The sequence below is a fragment of the Lissotriton helveticus genome, chromosome 12 (genome assembly GCF_964261635.1).
Source record: "Lissotriton helveticus chromosome 12, aLisHel1.1, whole genome shotgun sequence".
Lineage (NCBI taxonomy): Eukaryota > Metazoa > Chordata > Amphibia > Caudata > Salamandridae > Lissotriton > Lissotriton helveticus.
The window spans coordinates 45,887,318-45,904,445 of NC_136073.1; the positions used below are offsets into that span (position 1 = coordinate 45,887,318).

The 17,128-nt window shown below is 48.3% G+C and overlaps 1 protein-coding gene across 1 annotated transcript in view; it reads right to left on the reverse strand.

The window, feature by feature from the left end:
• Positions 1-11,881: 11,881 nt before the first annotated feature.
• Positions 11,882-17,128, reverse strand: part of ELP5 (elongator acetyltransferase complex subunit 5) — a 69,890-nt gene continuing 64,643 nt past the window's right edge. The window contains exon 8 of the mRNA XM_078669569.1: positions 11,882-13,109. Within this exon, the coding sequence (XP_078525695.1) occupies positions 13,001-13,109 (109 nt within the window). The 3' untranslated portion in view covers positions 11,882-13,000. The remainder of the gene's footprint in view (positions 13,110-17,128) is intronic.

A 17,128-nucleotide genomic window follows, 5' to 3' on the forward strand; every position in this document is an offset into this window, starting at 1 on the left:
CTAGGAGATTTGGGGAGTGGGATAGACCTGGCAGGACACTGGCGGGCTTGCTTCGCCCTTTGCGAACTGCAAATATCACTGATTTTAGAGACAAAGAGGGGCACCCAATCCTTGGCTCACAACTCATACAGGCCCATCTAGTTGAATTCTACACTAAATTGTACACGACCACAAACCCCAACTCACAAGAAGGACTGCATACCTACCTTGACTCCTTGGAGCTACTCTGGCTTAGCAGGGGGCACAGGGAGCATTTAGATGATCCCTACACACTTGAGGATATCAAGAAAGTAATAAATAGCCTCCCAATAACAAAGCACCGGGTCTGGATGGCCTACCAGCTTAATTCTACAAAGCTTACAGCAACCTTCTGGATCCACACTTGCTAGAGGTCTATCAAGAACCCTTGGAGACTGGTCTCCTTCCACCTTCAATGCGCGAGGCCGTAATACTGACGCTGTTGAAACCGGACAAGGACCCCACAAGCCGGGACTCCTATCGCCAGTTATCCCTAATTAATTTAGATAATAAAATGTTGGCTAAAGTCATCACCCAGGGACTTCAGCCACTCCTCCCCTTATCGCTAGGCCAGACCAATCTGGTTTTATACCAGGCAGGTCAACTGCGCAAAACTGAAGGACCTTCTTTGTGCTACTTCATTATCTGGACCTCCAGAGCACCGCAGCTGCGATTCTATTAAATGCAACCAAGGCATTTGACTCGCTAGAATGGCTTTATCTCTTCGACGTCCTGACTCTTATAGGACTGAGCCCGGCCTTTATGGCTCAAATTAGACTTCTCTATTCTCAGCCTACTGCCTACTCAAGGTTAATGGTCTTATCTCAGAAACCTTTTCTATAACAAGAGGCACAAGACCGCTTTCCCCACTCCTCTTTGCCATTGCAATGGAGCCGCTGGCGGGTCGAATCAGACAGCATCATGCCAATAGGGGGGTGGGATTCGCGACCAGAGGCCTGACTATTTCACTCTATGAGGACGATGTAAAGCTTTACGTCATGGATCCCATAAATAATGTTCTTCCCATGCTCTGTGAGCTGACCAGGTTCGGCGGACTCTCGGGCATCCAGATCAACTGGTCGAAGTCGTCCATTTTCCCCGTTGACGGAGGGCACGATCCTGTTCCCGCTGGACTACCCACTTAAATGGGCAGAAGGCCCGGTCAAATATCTGGGGGTCTAGTTGAGTCAAGATGTTCAGGAGCTGTGGGAGATGAACTTTGGACGCGCTGTAAGTTGGCTTGAGGGGAAAATAGATGTCTGGGCACTGCTACCTCTTTCGTTGGCAGGCAGAATAGCTATAGCAAAAATGGTAGTGCTGCCCAAATTTTTATATCTATTTGTCAATCTCCCCATAATCCTCACCCAGGCATTTCTACTGAAACTTAGATCCTGAATGATTAAATTGGTTTGAACTGGTAAACAAGCTTGTGTCTCTTTGGAACTCCTCACCTTGCCTCTTAACCTGGAGGTAATGGGGGTGCCGGATGTTGCCCTGTATGCCTACTGCGCCTAGGCGCAGTTCTTACACCAGTGGATGTTTCCCACCCCATTTCAACCCCACATAGCTATTGAAACAGATAGGTCTGCTCCGATGCCATTGAATGTGGCAGTGTTTTCCAAATTTTCAAGGCCACTGAACGAAATAGACATCACTGAAACGCTACGGTGGGCATGGAATAATTTACGTAGTACGGCCAAATATGACCTATTATTTGCGGTCTCTGCCCCCCTGGCGTTTAACCCTCAGATACCGGTGTGGTCATGTCGCGGAGAGGTAATGCGTGCAGAAAAATTGGGTTGGTCGTCATATGTGGATTTATACCCTGGAGACATTTTTCTTTCCCCACCAGAAAAGAAGGGGGCGGATGCCTCATATTTTTCTGTTCTGCTCCTCTACTATAGGATTTGCGTTACTTGTAAGATGCACAGACTCATCCCTGCGCCTCCACTTACAGCGCTGGTGGGGATACTGACACACGCATCTCCGCATAAATTAATCACACGCATATACAATGCCATGCAATTGTCCCACCCCGTTGTCAAACAAAAATCTGTGGAGCACTGGAATGAGGACTTGCCTTCGCCGCTGACTGAAGACCAATGGAAATTTTGTGGTGGGCAGATGGAATTGCTCTCCCCAAACTATCAACTTCGATTGATTCATTTAAAATGTTTGCATAGGTTTTATAGGACTCCTGCTCAACTACTACGCATTGGCCTCCGGGACACCGCCAAATGCTTGCGATGTAATGCACCACAGGCCCCTTTTATACACGTGGCTTGGCACTGTCCCAAACTGGCTAAGTACTGGGAAGATTTTTTGCATTAATTAACTGGATGCTAGACCTTAGGCTGATGGGTATTCTAGGTTATAAGAAAGATACCCCTGTGGAGACTCACCACCTTCTGGCGGTGCTGCTCCTGCTGGCGAAGAGACAGGTGGCCATGTCCTGGGGGAGGGCGGGAATCCCATTAACAAAGTCATGGATTGCTGACATTGCGCACTGCCAGGAGCAACCAGAAACGTTCTGGGATCTTATCCCGGCAGCTTCCAGGCCCCGCAATATTTGGGGTCCTTTTCAAGACTGGGTTAGGACTCAGACTCATACATCTGGAGAGGCAGAGGCCTCTTAGATGCATAGTACATGCGATAGGATGAAACATGTCAGGTTTGTGAGAGGTTGGGTAATGACCTGCGGTCGCACGGTCACTCTTAGTCATTTGATGCTGTTTTTCCTGATGTGATTGCTTGTAACCCTATCCTTCAATGTTCTACTCTGCTATTACATGTGATCATGATGTTGTGCTACTTACCTTTCTTTTTGTTTATGGTTTGGGGTTTTACTTTCCTTATCTCAATATGTACTTCTTTATGCACCCTTGCTCTAGGGCGCGATTATGTAAAACCATTGCAATTAGTCTTGATGTGCATTAGTACGCTCTACACTCCTTGCTGTACTGCTTCAATAAAAATCAATAAATATTTGTTTTTAAAAAAGGATACAAAAGGGAGGCTACATTTTTTTCTAGGTCACACATTAAGAATTTTCAACTCCCAAGAACACAAACATGTCAATCACTTGACCCATATAACCCAATCATAATGTCCTTCATCTTATAGCATTGTACGACACTCGATTTTTGTCCTTTTTCTTTGCTGTTCACGGCAACCTCAGTTAAGTGCTTGTTCTTTCTCATTATTATTATTTTTTTTTTTGGAAAACCTTTATTGTGTAAGAAGAAATATACAAATACGGGCCTACAACCATTCACGCCGGCCACGACACAGTATGAGCAGCCGATGACTCCGGAAGGATGGTCACCGGAATCAGCCAACAATACAGAAGCAACCAGTTCAGACTAGAAAGGATAGGTACGGCCATCAAGCAGGAGCAAAGAAGGTTAATTTTTTAAAGAAGGAGTATCGCAGGATCAATTGCAGTGTATGATATCGAGTTCCCAGAGTGGGCCAGGAAGCAACAGCAAAACATAAGGGCAGCAATATGGATAGTTATCAGCAATAGTGTACACCATAAAGGAGATAGATACCAAATGGCAAAGCAGTACCCACTTTGGCACGTCGCTTATCTACTTATCACCCAGTTACACGGTGTAGACAGAACAGAGGAACCGGAATAGCGACAGTGAGTAGAAGCACCCACCATACTAGCCTGAAAGAGGAAAAGAGGGTAGAGGGGTGGGAGAAAGGGAAGAAATAATGTAAGCAAGAAGGAAAGAACGCCGCGCTGGTATAAGCACCCCACAGTAATAAGCACGCAAAGAAGTAAGGATATCGCCAGTAAGGTGGGCATGCGAATCGTGATCAAAATGCGCGAAGCGCAAGAAGGAGAACAACGCACCTCCAGCCCCCACCCTCAAACATACCATGGGAAACAGGGACAGACGCGGCGTGTCGATAAAGGGATACAAAAGGGCCATAGAACCAAGGAAAAGAAAACAGAAAGAAACCCCAGCCCACCCACCCCACCCTGCACCCCTGCAGAAGGCTACGGTCTACCCCCCCTAGCAGCGTGCCTGTCGCCCTAAACCAGAACCCGAAATATAGAGAAGTCGAGAAGAGAGAAAGGAGTAAAGAGGCAAAAAAGGGGGGGGAAAGAAATCAAGAGGGAGGGGAAGGGGACCAGCAAACGAGGCGTTCGGCCCCAGCCCCCCGCCCAACCACACAATTACACAGCTACATAACTCACAAGGGGATCGTCCATATTATCATGAGTGGGGGTCAGCCACAGCACAATCCGTCCACCGGCAGTCCTCAGAGTTCAGTGTGGCTCACCCCTGGCCCTTCTTAGACATCACAAGCACAAATGAGGTAGCAGGGGGTAGCAAACGCCGCAGGATGGAGAGGCCATCCGATCGGAACAAAACAGGGCAAGAATACAGACCAGGGGGCCCCGGCAACCAGCAACAGAGCAAAAATCGTTCTCTGCAGTACGGATCTCTCGACGATGACAAAAAGAGCAAAAAAAAACAGGAGTTCAGTCTAGCCGAATAGGAAAGCAGAGGTTCCCCCGCAGTACAACAGTACGACCTCACCAAGGTAGATCGGAGCCGCAGTCCACAACGCTCCTCGGACAGTTGGGCAGGAACGGGCCCCAACCTGGAGCCCACGTCCCCACACTCCACACTCAAAACTGTCAGAAGATTCGGGGCCGCAGGCCTGCAGACTTGTCGATGGACAGCGGCAGCATTACTCGCAGCAATCGAGGGGGACAAAGCAGCGTCACCACGAAGCCGATCCGCGTCCATGAAGAACGGATCATCCAAGATGGCGGCGGACCGCACACCTTCCACAGGAACACCGGGGGCCAAGGCCGCATGCAGGGACCGTAGGGCATCAAGAACATCACCAGTCGTGGGCTCACGCTCATATGACCAGGCCCCCGCGGACTCCTGCCACACAAGTCCGCCATCCTGAGGAAATCTGTGTCCCAGGTCGTCGGCCGCCATCTTGAGGGTTCAGCAGCGTCACCACCCTCTGCAACTCCCGGAGCGGGCTCCTAAGCGAGGAACCCCCAAGAGTTCACACAGGCCCCACTAATGGCAATCTTGGTGCAGAAAGATGTGCCACCAAATTCGGGGGGGGTCCGCCCACACCACCACCCGCTGGCACACAAGCGGACTCCGGGCGCAGGGCCCCAGGATGGCCGGACGAGGCGGCAACGGGAGGGCACCCCCGCACAGTCGAGCCCCGTCCGCGGCTCGCCGCTCTCCACACGGGGTCTCCCGGTCGTCAGAACAGGCCTGGCCAGTATCCACCGGGACAATCGCACAACAGCCTCTCACGGTCGGCCCTCTCTCCCGTCAGGGGCCGCAGCCGACACCGCCTCCCCGGCCAATCCAAGCAGGCGAGGCTCCGGTCTCCACGCCGGGAAGGCCTAGACCAAGCAGGAGCACAGTCTCGGAGCCACAGCACGCAGGAGCCCCCAGATCAGGCGGTGAGTAAGAGCAATGTTTTACGCCTCTGTTTCTTCCCAAATGTGTCGTCTCGGGGCAGGATATTTGACAGGATTTGCGTGTTGGGCAGGAAGGCTGACGGAGCCGAGCTACAAAGCGGCCATCGCGGTCGCGAGCTTGGCTCCTCCCCCCTCTTTCTCATTATTAATATGACTGGTCACTTTGGTTTTATTAGACCGGAAGGTTTTCTTGCATGTTATTTGTAAAGATGCAAGGGACACCGCTAACCCCGGATTTGTTTATAAAGTAAAGTATTAAAGTAAGTATACTTGTAAAGCGCACTGTTACCCCATCTCAGGGTGTCCTGGCGCTGTATACCGCTGGGGAACCCGTCCTGGCTTTCCCTGTGAGATGGTCCCTACTGGGCACCCCCAAGGTGAAGCCAGGCATCCCCGGCGTTGAAGGGGCCGTTGTGGAGATTAAGCAAGCTGTTGCCCAGAGTTGCAGAGCGGGACCCATGGTTAGCGTAGGCACCTCGGCAAGAATTATCGAGTCCGCGGACATTGACCCAAGACCCTGCCGCGTCGAGAATTGAACCCTGGTCCCAGGCCGACCTCTGCTTCAGGGTCTGCCGCTTCTAACCAGTGAGCCACACTTCTCACCATCACCATCATCCCAAATTGCAAGGATATGTGCAGCAGTATGGCTTATTGGTAGCAACTAGTCTAGACTCGCGCTGTACAAACAGGTATTTCTTAGATTAACTCTTCAGGATAGGTTTAGGAAAAATCAGGTTAATTTTTAAGCTACAAGTGTGTATCTAAAGGAGCAGGGTCCTTTACTACTCATGCTCTGGTTCTAACTGGTTTAACTACAAGATTATCACAGCATGTTACATGTTTGCCCAGAGTAGTGTCAAGAACCTGCCAGTGTATTCCCGAACGTAGCACTCAGTGCATTGCTGAGCATCTGTGTCGCCCGAGCCACTCTGCCATCTCCATGCACGCAAACACCTAGCGGGACTCTGGAATCCAATGTAGAACGACAAATGACACTCTTGAGCTTCTTATTCATTTACCAAAGAACGACACAGCTTTCTGTAGATTGTCATGGATAAGCCTTATAGCTAGACGTTCCAATGATGGTGGCCTGTTACCAGAATGTTAATGTTCCAAATCTAAGATGAAGTACAGCATTCTCCCGTGACATCAGTTCCTGGTTGAATCAAATATAAAAGAGGCAATCCCAAGAGGAAGATGCATCACAACCCATTTGTTTCCTTATTTTTCGTTGCATTCTTGAATTCTTGCTGGGCTCTTTTGCCCTTCCTCATGTCAGAGAAAGGAGCGTGGCGACTTGGTGATTTATTTGGTATTAATCATCATCTTCAATCAAGACCTACATGCTTGCTGTGGAATTTTTCCCATTTGTTAGGATTTCCTCCTAACTCTGACTCGCTTAAAAATACACTTATCACCTTTCATGTATACTTTTCTGTGCACTGTGGCTACTGGGTGGAGTTGTTTTCCCTTTCATTCATTCAACTGATCTTATCAACATCCCAGTCCATGACACTCCAAGTGACAGAGCAACAGTCTATTCACCATCCTACTGACAATGAAGCATGGACTGGACAAATACAACACCTAGAAAACAAGATGCAAATCATCTCTCTCATTTGGAACTAAAATTAAACAAGCATTTGCAATGCAATAGGTCTCGCAGCATTAAAGTTTGAGTTACTGGCATTGTAAATGACAATGCTTTGCATTAATTTTTTTAAATTTGTAATTGGTATATAAACATTGTTTGTAAATGGTTAGCTGTTGCTTATGCTAAGCTAAATTGGCAGTAATATAGATTGCTAGTCTTGCTTGTTATAAGCATGCTGATTTAAAGCGCTCTGATATCTGCGGGTAAAGTTTGTGCTATATAAAAGTGAAAACAAATAAATAAGCAAGGTAATAGCCAGAAAATTACAAATAGTGAGTGTATGGGTACTGGGGCTGTGGGGTGTTTGATCTCCTAAAAAAATTTATAATATGGCAAAAAGGTGCATTTTAAAGCAATTTTGGGAATTTTAAGGGATATACAGAATCTTGAAAAGTGAGAGGGAGTACTGTGGAGAGCCAACCAACAAAAAGGAGAAAGGAACAATCGGCTGCAGGCTGAGGAAAGACTGGATAAGATCCTCAATGGGGAATATACACAAACGCACACACACACACACACACACACACACACACACACACACACACACACAGATAAACAAATGGGGACACACAGTCCGAATGCACTCCCGCAGACAGGCACACAACTAGGCAGGCAGAAAGAAATACACAAACGCACGTAGAGGCATGTACAGTCGAACACACGGACAAACACACACCAGACACCCGCAATACCTCACACCCAATGTGGCCGGCTAGAACTGTCTCCTCTTAATGGTCCCCTTGAAGTTCGGCGAAGTTTGGTAAGAATCAGTCAATGGGGGGGTGGGGGTAGGGCAGGATGAGGGGGGCAAGGGCACAAGCCGGGGGCAGTGTCGATCACACCGAGGAACACATGCCACAGGGGGTGTGAGGGTCCATCACACTTACACACACATGCCAGCAGGGGGTGTTAGGCCAGTGATACGGGGGGTGGGGGAAGAGGGCAGGGTCCATCTGGCTCGATCACATACACAGGTCAGGAGGGGGTCACCAGGGCCGACGCGTAGAAGGCGGAAAAGCAGAACACCCTCTTCTCCATTATCGTGGCTGTGCTAGGACTGCTCTCTGTCAAGGATCACAGAGGAGTCTGGGGCTAGCCGGGAAGAGGCGGCTAGTTAAACAAGCGATTTGACACCTTCGGGTAAAGTCTGCGCTATATAAAAACGCATTAAATTAATAAAAAAAATTAAAAAAGAGACAGCAGCCACCGCAGCAACCAGCGAGCACGGAAGAAAAAACAAGCGTTACAAGTATTACAAGTGGTAATTGAAGTTCCATTACAAAATTAAATCACATCTTAAAATTCGGCAACAAAAGAAAGTAAACTCGTAGACTAATTGGGAGGGTGTAGCCCGGGATTGGAGTCAATAATAGTGAGCAGTGTGAATAATGGTGGTGTGAGCAGGGGGGTAGCACAGGATATCGAAGTTGGAGGTTTCAGTGACCAATATCGTAGCTCGCATACGGCTGGGGGCACTTTGCGGATTGGTAAGGAACGTGAAGAGTTAGCTCCGTGGGGTCTTGAGAGGCTTCCGTAGAGAGAGTTCATGAGGTAGAGTCCGCAATGTAATTAGAGGAGGTGCTAGTGCCGGCCGGGCTAAGCCTAAGTGAGCGTGATCACTATAGGAGCAAAGTAAAAGGAGGGGCAAGGAGCATTGCTCTCTGGAATGTGCGTGCAGAACAGTTCCCAAGGTGTACCGGGGTGAAGTTAAAAGCCTGCTGTAAAAGATAGCAATACAGGACAGTGTGAATTAAGAAGGTTGAGGTCCAAGCGTTTCTTTCTGGTATGCGCGTGCAGAGAAATTCCAAATGTGAGTATTTAACCTTTCTGCATTACATGTATTTGATAGTCAACCCCTGGCCTTCGAGCAATAGTGAGCTGACAGAATCTAAATAAGCATTTGCTTTATGAGTAACACACATGCCCAGATTTTGAGGCACAAAGACAGAATACATCCTAGGCATGCATTAAGCGTCCTGCAAGTCCAACGCTACCATCCAGTCTTGCGGGTCTAGAGCAGACAAGACCTGAGCAAGTGTGAGCGTCTTGAACTTCTCCTTCCGGAGGAAGCGATTTATGTTCCGAAGGTCTAAGATAGGACGCAGGCCCTTGTCCTTCTTTGGAACCAGGAAGTAGTGGGAGTAACAACCATGACCTACTTCTGGCGTCGGAGCGCGCTCGATGGCCCCATTGGCCAAGAGGGCCGCAACTTCCTGCTGGAGAAGTGCCAAGTGATCCCCCAACAAACAGTGGCACAGAGGCGGCATGGCTGGAGGGGTAGTCTTGAAGGGGAGGGAGTAACCCCTTCAGACTATCTGCAAAACCCACCTGTCCAAAGTGATGGTGCTCCAGTGGGGGAGGTGATGGCGAAGCCTGCTGGCATATGATGGGCCTGAAACACTGGACTAGGAAGATTTGGGGGCAGTGGTGGCAGGGGAGGTGGTGGACTGACCCGCCCGCTGGCCCCGTGACCCACCTCAGCAGGTCCCACGTCCGCAGCTGTGCTGAGACTGTTGTTGCACTCTCCTGTGGCTTTCAAACTAACTTTTTTGGGCGCCCCTTCCTTGGCCACAAAATGAGCGAAAAGCAGACGGCGAAGGAGTGCGCATGGACGAAAGGCCCAGGGACTTGGCCGTAGCCCGCGAGTCCTTACAGCGCTCCAACACACTATCTGCCTTGTCGCCAAAAAGGCAAGTGCCATCAAAAGGCATGTCCATCAGTGTTCTGGACATCCCCTGAAAAGCCAGTGGTCCTGAGCCAGGCGTGACGGCGTAGTGCCACTGTCGTGGAAAATCGCTCTGCCGAGCGAGTCGGCGGTGTCAAGGCCACAACGAATCTTTAACTTGGCTGCATCTCTCCCCTCAGCAATAGCTTGGGAGAGAACCATCCAGGCCTCCTCCGGACACTGAGGCAGCACCTGCGCTACTGTATCGCACACAGAGTGTGAATAACGGGTCAAGACACATGCTGTGTTCACAGACCATAGCCCTGAACGGATGGAAGAGAAAATCTTCCCAAACTGCTCCAGTTTCTTGGATTCCCTGTCCGGAGGTGCGGAAGGGTATGCGCTTAGGGAGGCAGAGGCTTGTACAACCAAGCTCTCAGGGGTAGGGTGTTGGGAGTGGAAAATGGGGTCGCGCAATGGCTTCGGGCCACGTTACTATCCACAGGAGCCCCCGTGTTGGGCCTGGACCAGGTGCCCAAAAGGACATCTGAAAGTGCATCACTAAAGGGCATCAGCGGCTCCACAGAGGATGCCGCCGGCTTAAGCACTTTTATCAGGAGGTTAGTCCTGATGGCCACTGTAGGGAGCTCGAGATGAGAGCCTCTGCTACCCTACGCAACACCACTGAATAAGTACCACCCTCCTCCGCAGCCTCAATAGAAGGAGACAGTGCACCAGGTTCTGGCGAGAAATCCATATCACCGGCGTCCCCCAAATCCTCTGCCCAGTCTGGGTCTAACTTGCATTGGGCAGCGAGAGGGTCTTCAGACCACTTCTAGTCCTCCCCGTTCTCCATAATCCGCTGGGCAGGTGGGAAAGATGGAGGAGGATGGAGAAAGTGATAAAAATTCCCCATCGGAATCGGCGTCGTTCGACACCAGTCCAGCACGTCTCCATGTTGGGGTGGAAGCCGGGGACGACATCGGCCGGGGAGCCGGCTGGCGGCGGTGCCGTAGACGTCGGTGGAGGTCGTACAAGGTCAACTGACATCGGCTGGGATCCATGCTTGGATCTATGGGGGTCTCGAGGCGCCGAGGCTGGAGCCAAGGGCCCTTAGTCGGACGCGCGGGGCCCGAAGGCGCGCTGGTGGGCCCAACGGGCCAAAGAGGCGGGCCATGGCCATGGCTGACAGAAATTCCATACACCTGGGCCGTAGTCGCCGACGGACCCAGCGACTGCGTAGGCTCCGCCGGAGCCGTGGGGGAGGCATCCCCCGCACCCTGAGCCGTGTCACGCGAGAGGCTAGGCGAAGAGCGACATTGCTTCTTCGACTTCTTGTGCTTCGTCTTACCTGTCCCAGAGTGCGAAGACTCTGCGACCAGTCCCTAGACCTCGCACGGGACCGGGACCTTGAACGGTGCGGAGCCGACTCCCGGGCCTCAAGAAACTTCAGAGACCGCTCCCGCAAAGTTTTCGGAGCCGTGGCCCATCAGTCGGGGCAAGACGCGGGGTCATGGTCATGCCCCAGGCAGTAGAGACACTCACGGTGCGGGTCCGTCACGACATCATGCGGGAACAAACCTCACAAGACTTAAAACCGGGCATCCCTATACACCAGGAGTCAGACTCAAAAAGAACAGAGACAAAAGTCCCAAAGAACTCAGTCAAAAATTGACAGGGGGTACCGCTCTCTCCGGATCTGCGCTTGCTGGCGCGGAAAAGAAAGAACTGACATCAGCACGCAAGGGCAGCATCTAAGTAGCTGCTGCGTCGTCATCCTGGCTACCGCTGACACAAAATTTCCGGATCCAGTCTGAAGCCTTGGGGTAATTCTAAGGTAAGGAATCTATCACTAACGTGTCTCTTTCAGATAGAATGTGTTATGCATTTGTAATTCTTTTCCTGCTCTTACCTCTGGCTGGTGGTTGTTTGCCATGTCTGTGGTATTCCTCTGCATGGTTGCACAAGTACAAGGTGTAGACAGCAGACAAGAACACCCTCATGCCCATAAACAGAATATGCTCCTCTCAACCCCACCTACTACAAACTGACCCGGATGAAAGAGTACTAGCATACTTTGAGTAAGATTTTATTATGGGAATGCTTTTTATTACAAAAAAGGACACCAATAAAAGGAAAAATGAGAAATAGAGATTGATCAACATTTAACAACTCAGTTACAGACATGGAGGAAAAGAGCTACATTTTACCTGACATCTCAGACTCATACACAGGTGAGCCTAGAACCATCTAAAGAAAGGTCAAAACCATCTCTGCCACTGAGGCAGAACAAACTGCACCCAAACAGAATCAAGACAATCTAATCAATACAAGCTGCAGCCAGTGGAAACACCAACCCTTACAAGCACCTGGCTAACCAGGAGTTGAAATAAAACACCACTTATGAGAGAAGAGCAGCATTTCTAAACCATTTTAAGCACCTCCAGATATATCTATAGCCCTCCATCACAGGTCTGTCTGTGTCTGAATCCCCAGGAAGGCCCAGATGATTTGTTCCACACACTCACAAACGACCAGCTCTCTTCCTGACATTTCTTTTACACCTTAACTTGACTGATTCTTCAAGCCAATGAAATCCTCCTTCAGACATACATGAAAAGTCAGCCCCTTCCCTTGCAGTCCTACTTCCCAACCTACTAACTCAGGGTCAGATTACTCCCTTAATTCTATCCCCTTTCTTCAGACTGAATTCCCACCTGTCAGTAACATCTTCCTTTCTGCACCTTGATGTATGGCTACAATCTCACTGTCTGCTGTATCACACGTTTTGCACCCATAGGAACAGCAAAAGCCTTGTTCGCAGTGTCAACACACCCTCCTTCCAGTAAGGTATAGCATTCTTTCTGCAACCCAAGTTAAACCCTTGGTGCCACCCAAACCAAGCTCTTCACATCCTCAAGAACATGTAGCTGCCTCCGGTCAGCACTATGACCATTCCTATGTACTCAGGTGAACCATGCACCCCCCTAGAAATGGGAAGATCCTCTCCAACAGTGCACAACCCTTTCTGTATTCCACTGTGGACATAGTTTCTCCATTGAATCTCCCCATCATGCTCTCCACTCTCTAGGTGAGTCTATACGCTCCTTGGTACAGCCCCCGTTATTTTTCTTTCCCCCCCATCATGTGCCGTTGACGGACAGGGTTCGGTTGAACCTCTCTTCAATCAGACGTCTAAATCATCATCTGGATCCTCATCGTCCACGTCATCCACAGCCTCTGGTTCGTAATAGATCTTTCCACCGCTGCCCCGAGATTGAAGCAGAGAGGACTTCCTGTTGGGGGAAACAGATGTACAATTATTGAACATATCAAATACAAAACCTTGCAAGACAGCCTCACTAGGTTCACTGTTTTAGCAGGCTGGCCTTGTATAATGAGCTTGAAGAATCAAAAGTGTGCATCGTGCCTGGATGGATAATGGACATACTGTTTCATTGATGTTCAATACATAGTTCTTGCAACCAGCACATCTCTACTTGTAAACAAATACATTCCATTTGATGGGGAATGCCACTACTGAGATAAATTGATGATTAGTAAAGGAATGTCTATAATTCTAGGAAGAAGAATGACCACTATATAATGCAGACTTTTCATGGTGTGGTATATGCTAATGACCACATCTTTTTTCAGGTGAAGGTTAGGTTTCTCTCAGAACTTTTACACACATAAAGAAGGTGCTGAGAAGAGGGAACAATGACCTTGCCTTAAAATATTCAGACTTGCAAGGCAGATGGCAATAACTGTCAGAGCAAACACTTGACCAAACCTGGGATAATGAATAAGATTCTTCTGTATATTCTTATATCAGCTTCACCAAGGCAGTGGTAAGAGGTGAAAAAAGATTTATGCTTCATGAACCTATTTGGATCAAAGTTCTTGTGTTTAAAAAAGTTGTCTTATCGGCATGCTAGCACACTCATATACTTTGGGGTGATCCAAACAAAAGGACTACAAATGAATGATGATATTGGATCGAAGCATACAACTAACCGCCGCCTGGCATTAAAAACCTCAATGAGGAACATGGCACGGTCAGTTATGACCACTTTTTTGATTCATGGAACAGACAAGTGCCATGGGCCACACCACAAAGTATGATAACTTTGTTATATCCTGAACTGAACTTTCACAGTGTTGAGACTAAGTGGCAAGCAAGGAAAACACAATTAAAAATTGTTTTGGATACACAAATGGATGATCTTAGCCACTGCATTTTATATATATTTATATATATATATATTCAGTCTCACTAGCACTGATGTCTTAGCTTGCCACATTCACATTCATCAAGACCAGGCACAAAGCAGTTTCTAAATTTGCTTCTCGTAATGACAGCTGAAATGATCAGTGCAATAAGGTCCTCAGATTAGTATCAGAAAAGCTCTACAACATTTTAAAGATAGAAATTCTGAATGCAAAGATCCCATGCAGTGCATAACGTCGCAGTAAGGCAGAAACCCCAGTCTAAGACAATCATACAAATGGACTTTCTGGAGTGCAAAACCCAAACAGACATCAAGCAAAGGAATGTTCTGGAATACCTTTTGTTGGTGAAGCAGAATTCGGTACAGAGTCCAGTGCCGTGATGTTTTACTGTCATTGTAAAGTTAGGCAGGCTCAAATGAAAAAGTCACTTACCATCGGCAACGCCTTTTCTGGTAGGGACATTATCTAACCGCAGATTCCTCACCATGTGAATTTCCTCAGGAGTTAGACTGGATCCGGAAACTTTTGTAGCTCTTGGATGTCAACAAATGGCTCCACTTTGGGTCTGTCCCACCCCGGATGGGACATCGGGCCCTTAAATATTCATCACCTCTAAGCACAGATGTCTGTTTCTCTGCCCATGTGGACGGACACGTATCCATTGATTGTGGCAGTATGCAGACTTCAAAATTGGGATTTTATTAATGGGCTGCATGTCCCTTCCATGTATCAGGGAGGAGTTGGGTCAGTGCGGAATCTGTGGTTATATAGTCTCTACCAGAAAAGGTGTTACTGAAAGTAAGTAACTTGTTCTTCTGATAGAGACTTCAAATCACAGACCCCTCACCTTGTGAATAGATACCAAAGCACCCCCCCAGATGGAGGATCTGTGGAATGGTTCAGACAGTTGCGTTTGATGAGCCAGGTACCTGCCTGGCATATGTCCAGAATGGCCAGCGCCATAATAACAGCCTTCACTCTGGTGTTATGCGCGCATAAACCTTCTTGAGGCTGCCTCCTAGCTAGCCCACAGCAGAACTTGTTGCAAACACAATACATCTTGAGATGGTTCTCTTTTGCGTTTCTTTGCCCTTTTTTGCCCCGGAAAAATTGACAAAAAGTTGATCACTCTGTCAGTAATCCCTGCTCTGATCCTTTTAAAAGCTGGGCACTCTCTTAGGATCAAGAAAGCGTAGCCATTCTTCCTCTTTAGAGGGGTGAAAAGGTGCATATAAAGCTGGCAAGATGATGCATTGCCCCATGTGGAAGGGCACAACTACCTTAGGTAGAAATGCCACATTCGTCCGAGGAAAGGTTTTGACAGGAAAAAGAAGATTGCGGTTGTACCACTGACAATGTCTGGAGTTCATTCACTGACTGATGTTATAGTGATGTGGAATGCAGTCAAGATGGATAGTAGACAAAGGTAACAAATGTACATTAGTTTGAAGGACGAGCACATTAGGTAGGTGGGAACCAAATTTAGTTTCCAATGCAGCATCACAAAATTTGTAGGCAGTAACAAGGGGTCAGCCCCTTCAAAAAATGCATCATCACAAGTGACTTAATGAGGGATGGCTCATCTGGGTAGCTAGGGATGAAAGGTAACCTTTAAATGTAGACACAGCAAGACTTTCCTGGGCTAAATACAAACAAAATGGAACATCTCTAAACTGTGCATTCAGTGGTTGAACGCCACGGGAAGAACACCAGATGACAAACATCTCCCAGTGTCCTGCATAAAATTGATTTGGTAGCTGGACACCTGGCTCCAGGATGACTCTTACCACCATGAAAGCTAGAATGAAAGCTCTCAACTCTAGTTGCTCAATCTACACACATGGAATCACAGGTTGTACATGCTTGGGTGAAAAAGTCGGCCCTGTTGCAGCAACAGAAGGTCCTCCCAAAGGGGCAGCTGAATCGGAGTGTTAGACCTGGCATTCTTGGTGTGGTTTCCCCTGTCTTTTTGCCTCTACCCATTGTATTTCTGACTGTATGCTGGACTTCGTTTTTGATGGTGTTTGAACTCTGGGCACTTCACCACTGCTGATATGTGCTAAAGTGCAAGTGCTCCCTGCATAAATTGTAATTATGATTGGTTGTTCTTGATTGGCATATTTGATTTACTGGTATGTTCCTAGTAAAGTGCACTGTGTGTACCCAGGGCCTATAAATCAATAGCTACTAGTGGTCCGGCAGCACTGATTGTGCCACCCACACGAGTAGCCCTGTAAACCTGTCTTAGGACTGCCACTACAGTGTATTCAAGTTTAGTTTTAAATTGTCATGTCGACCTGGCAAGTGCACCCACTTGCCAGGCCCAAACCTCTCTTTTTCTACATGTAAGGCACCCCTAAGGAAGGCCCAAGGCAGCCCCATGGGCAGGGGGCAGTGTATGTGAAAGGTAGGACATGTACTGCTGTGTTGTACATGTCCTGATAGCGAAATACTGCCAAGTTTGTTTTTCACTATTGCAAGGGCGATCTCTACCATAGGTTAGCATTGGAGCTGCCTTGTAACACTTTACAAGTGTAAGTTTAAATTGGGAAGAGGCGGGGATTTGGAGTTTGGGTTCTCTCAACTTTTCTTTTTTACAAACCACATCTTTCTGTGAATGTGTTTTTTAAATTGTATATTTGAAAATGCCACTTCTAGAAAGTGAGCGTTTTCTTGCTTTACCATGCTGTGCTTCTGCCTGCCTGTGGAATCTGCATCTTGTTTAGACTGACAGTTCGGCTGTTTGTGCATTCACTCTAGACAGTCACACAAAGGGAGCTGAGGTGTACCCTGCGAATCTTGATTGCCCATCACCAGGCTGATGGGCCTTCCTGAGCTAGAGTGGTGGGAGGAGTTGTTAATGACATCTGAATAAGGCTGTGCCTGTCTTCTCACAAAGCTGTCTCCACACTCCTGTAGTGTGTCTGGTGCCAAGACAGGACAAGGCAGGATATATGCACTACAAAGACTATCCTTTGAAGTAAGCCTGCTTTAAAGGCAGAAAGGTGTATGAGTTGTAGACCTGTAAACCCACATTTTCAGTACACTTCTGGATCAAGAGGAGACTCTGCCAAGGACAAGA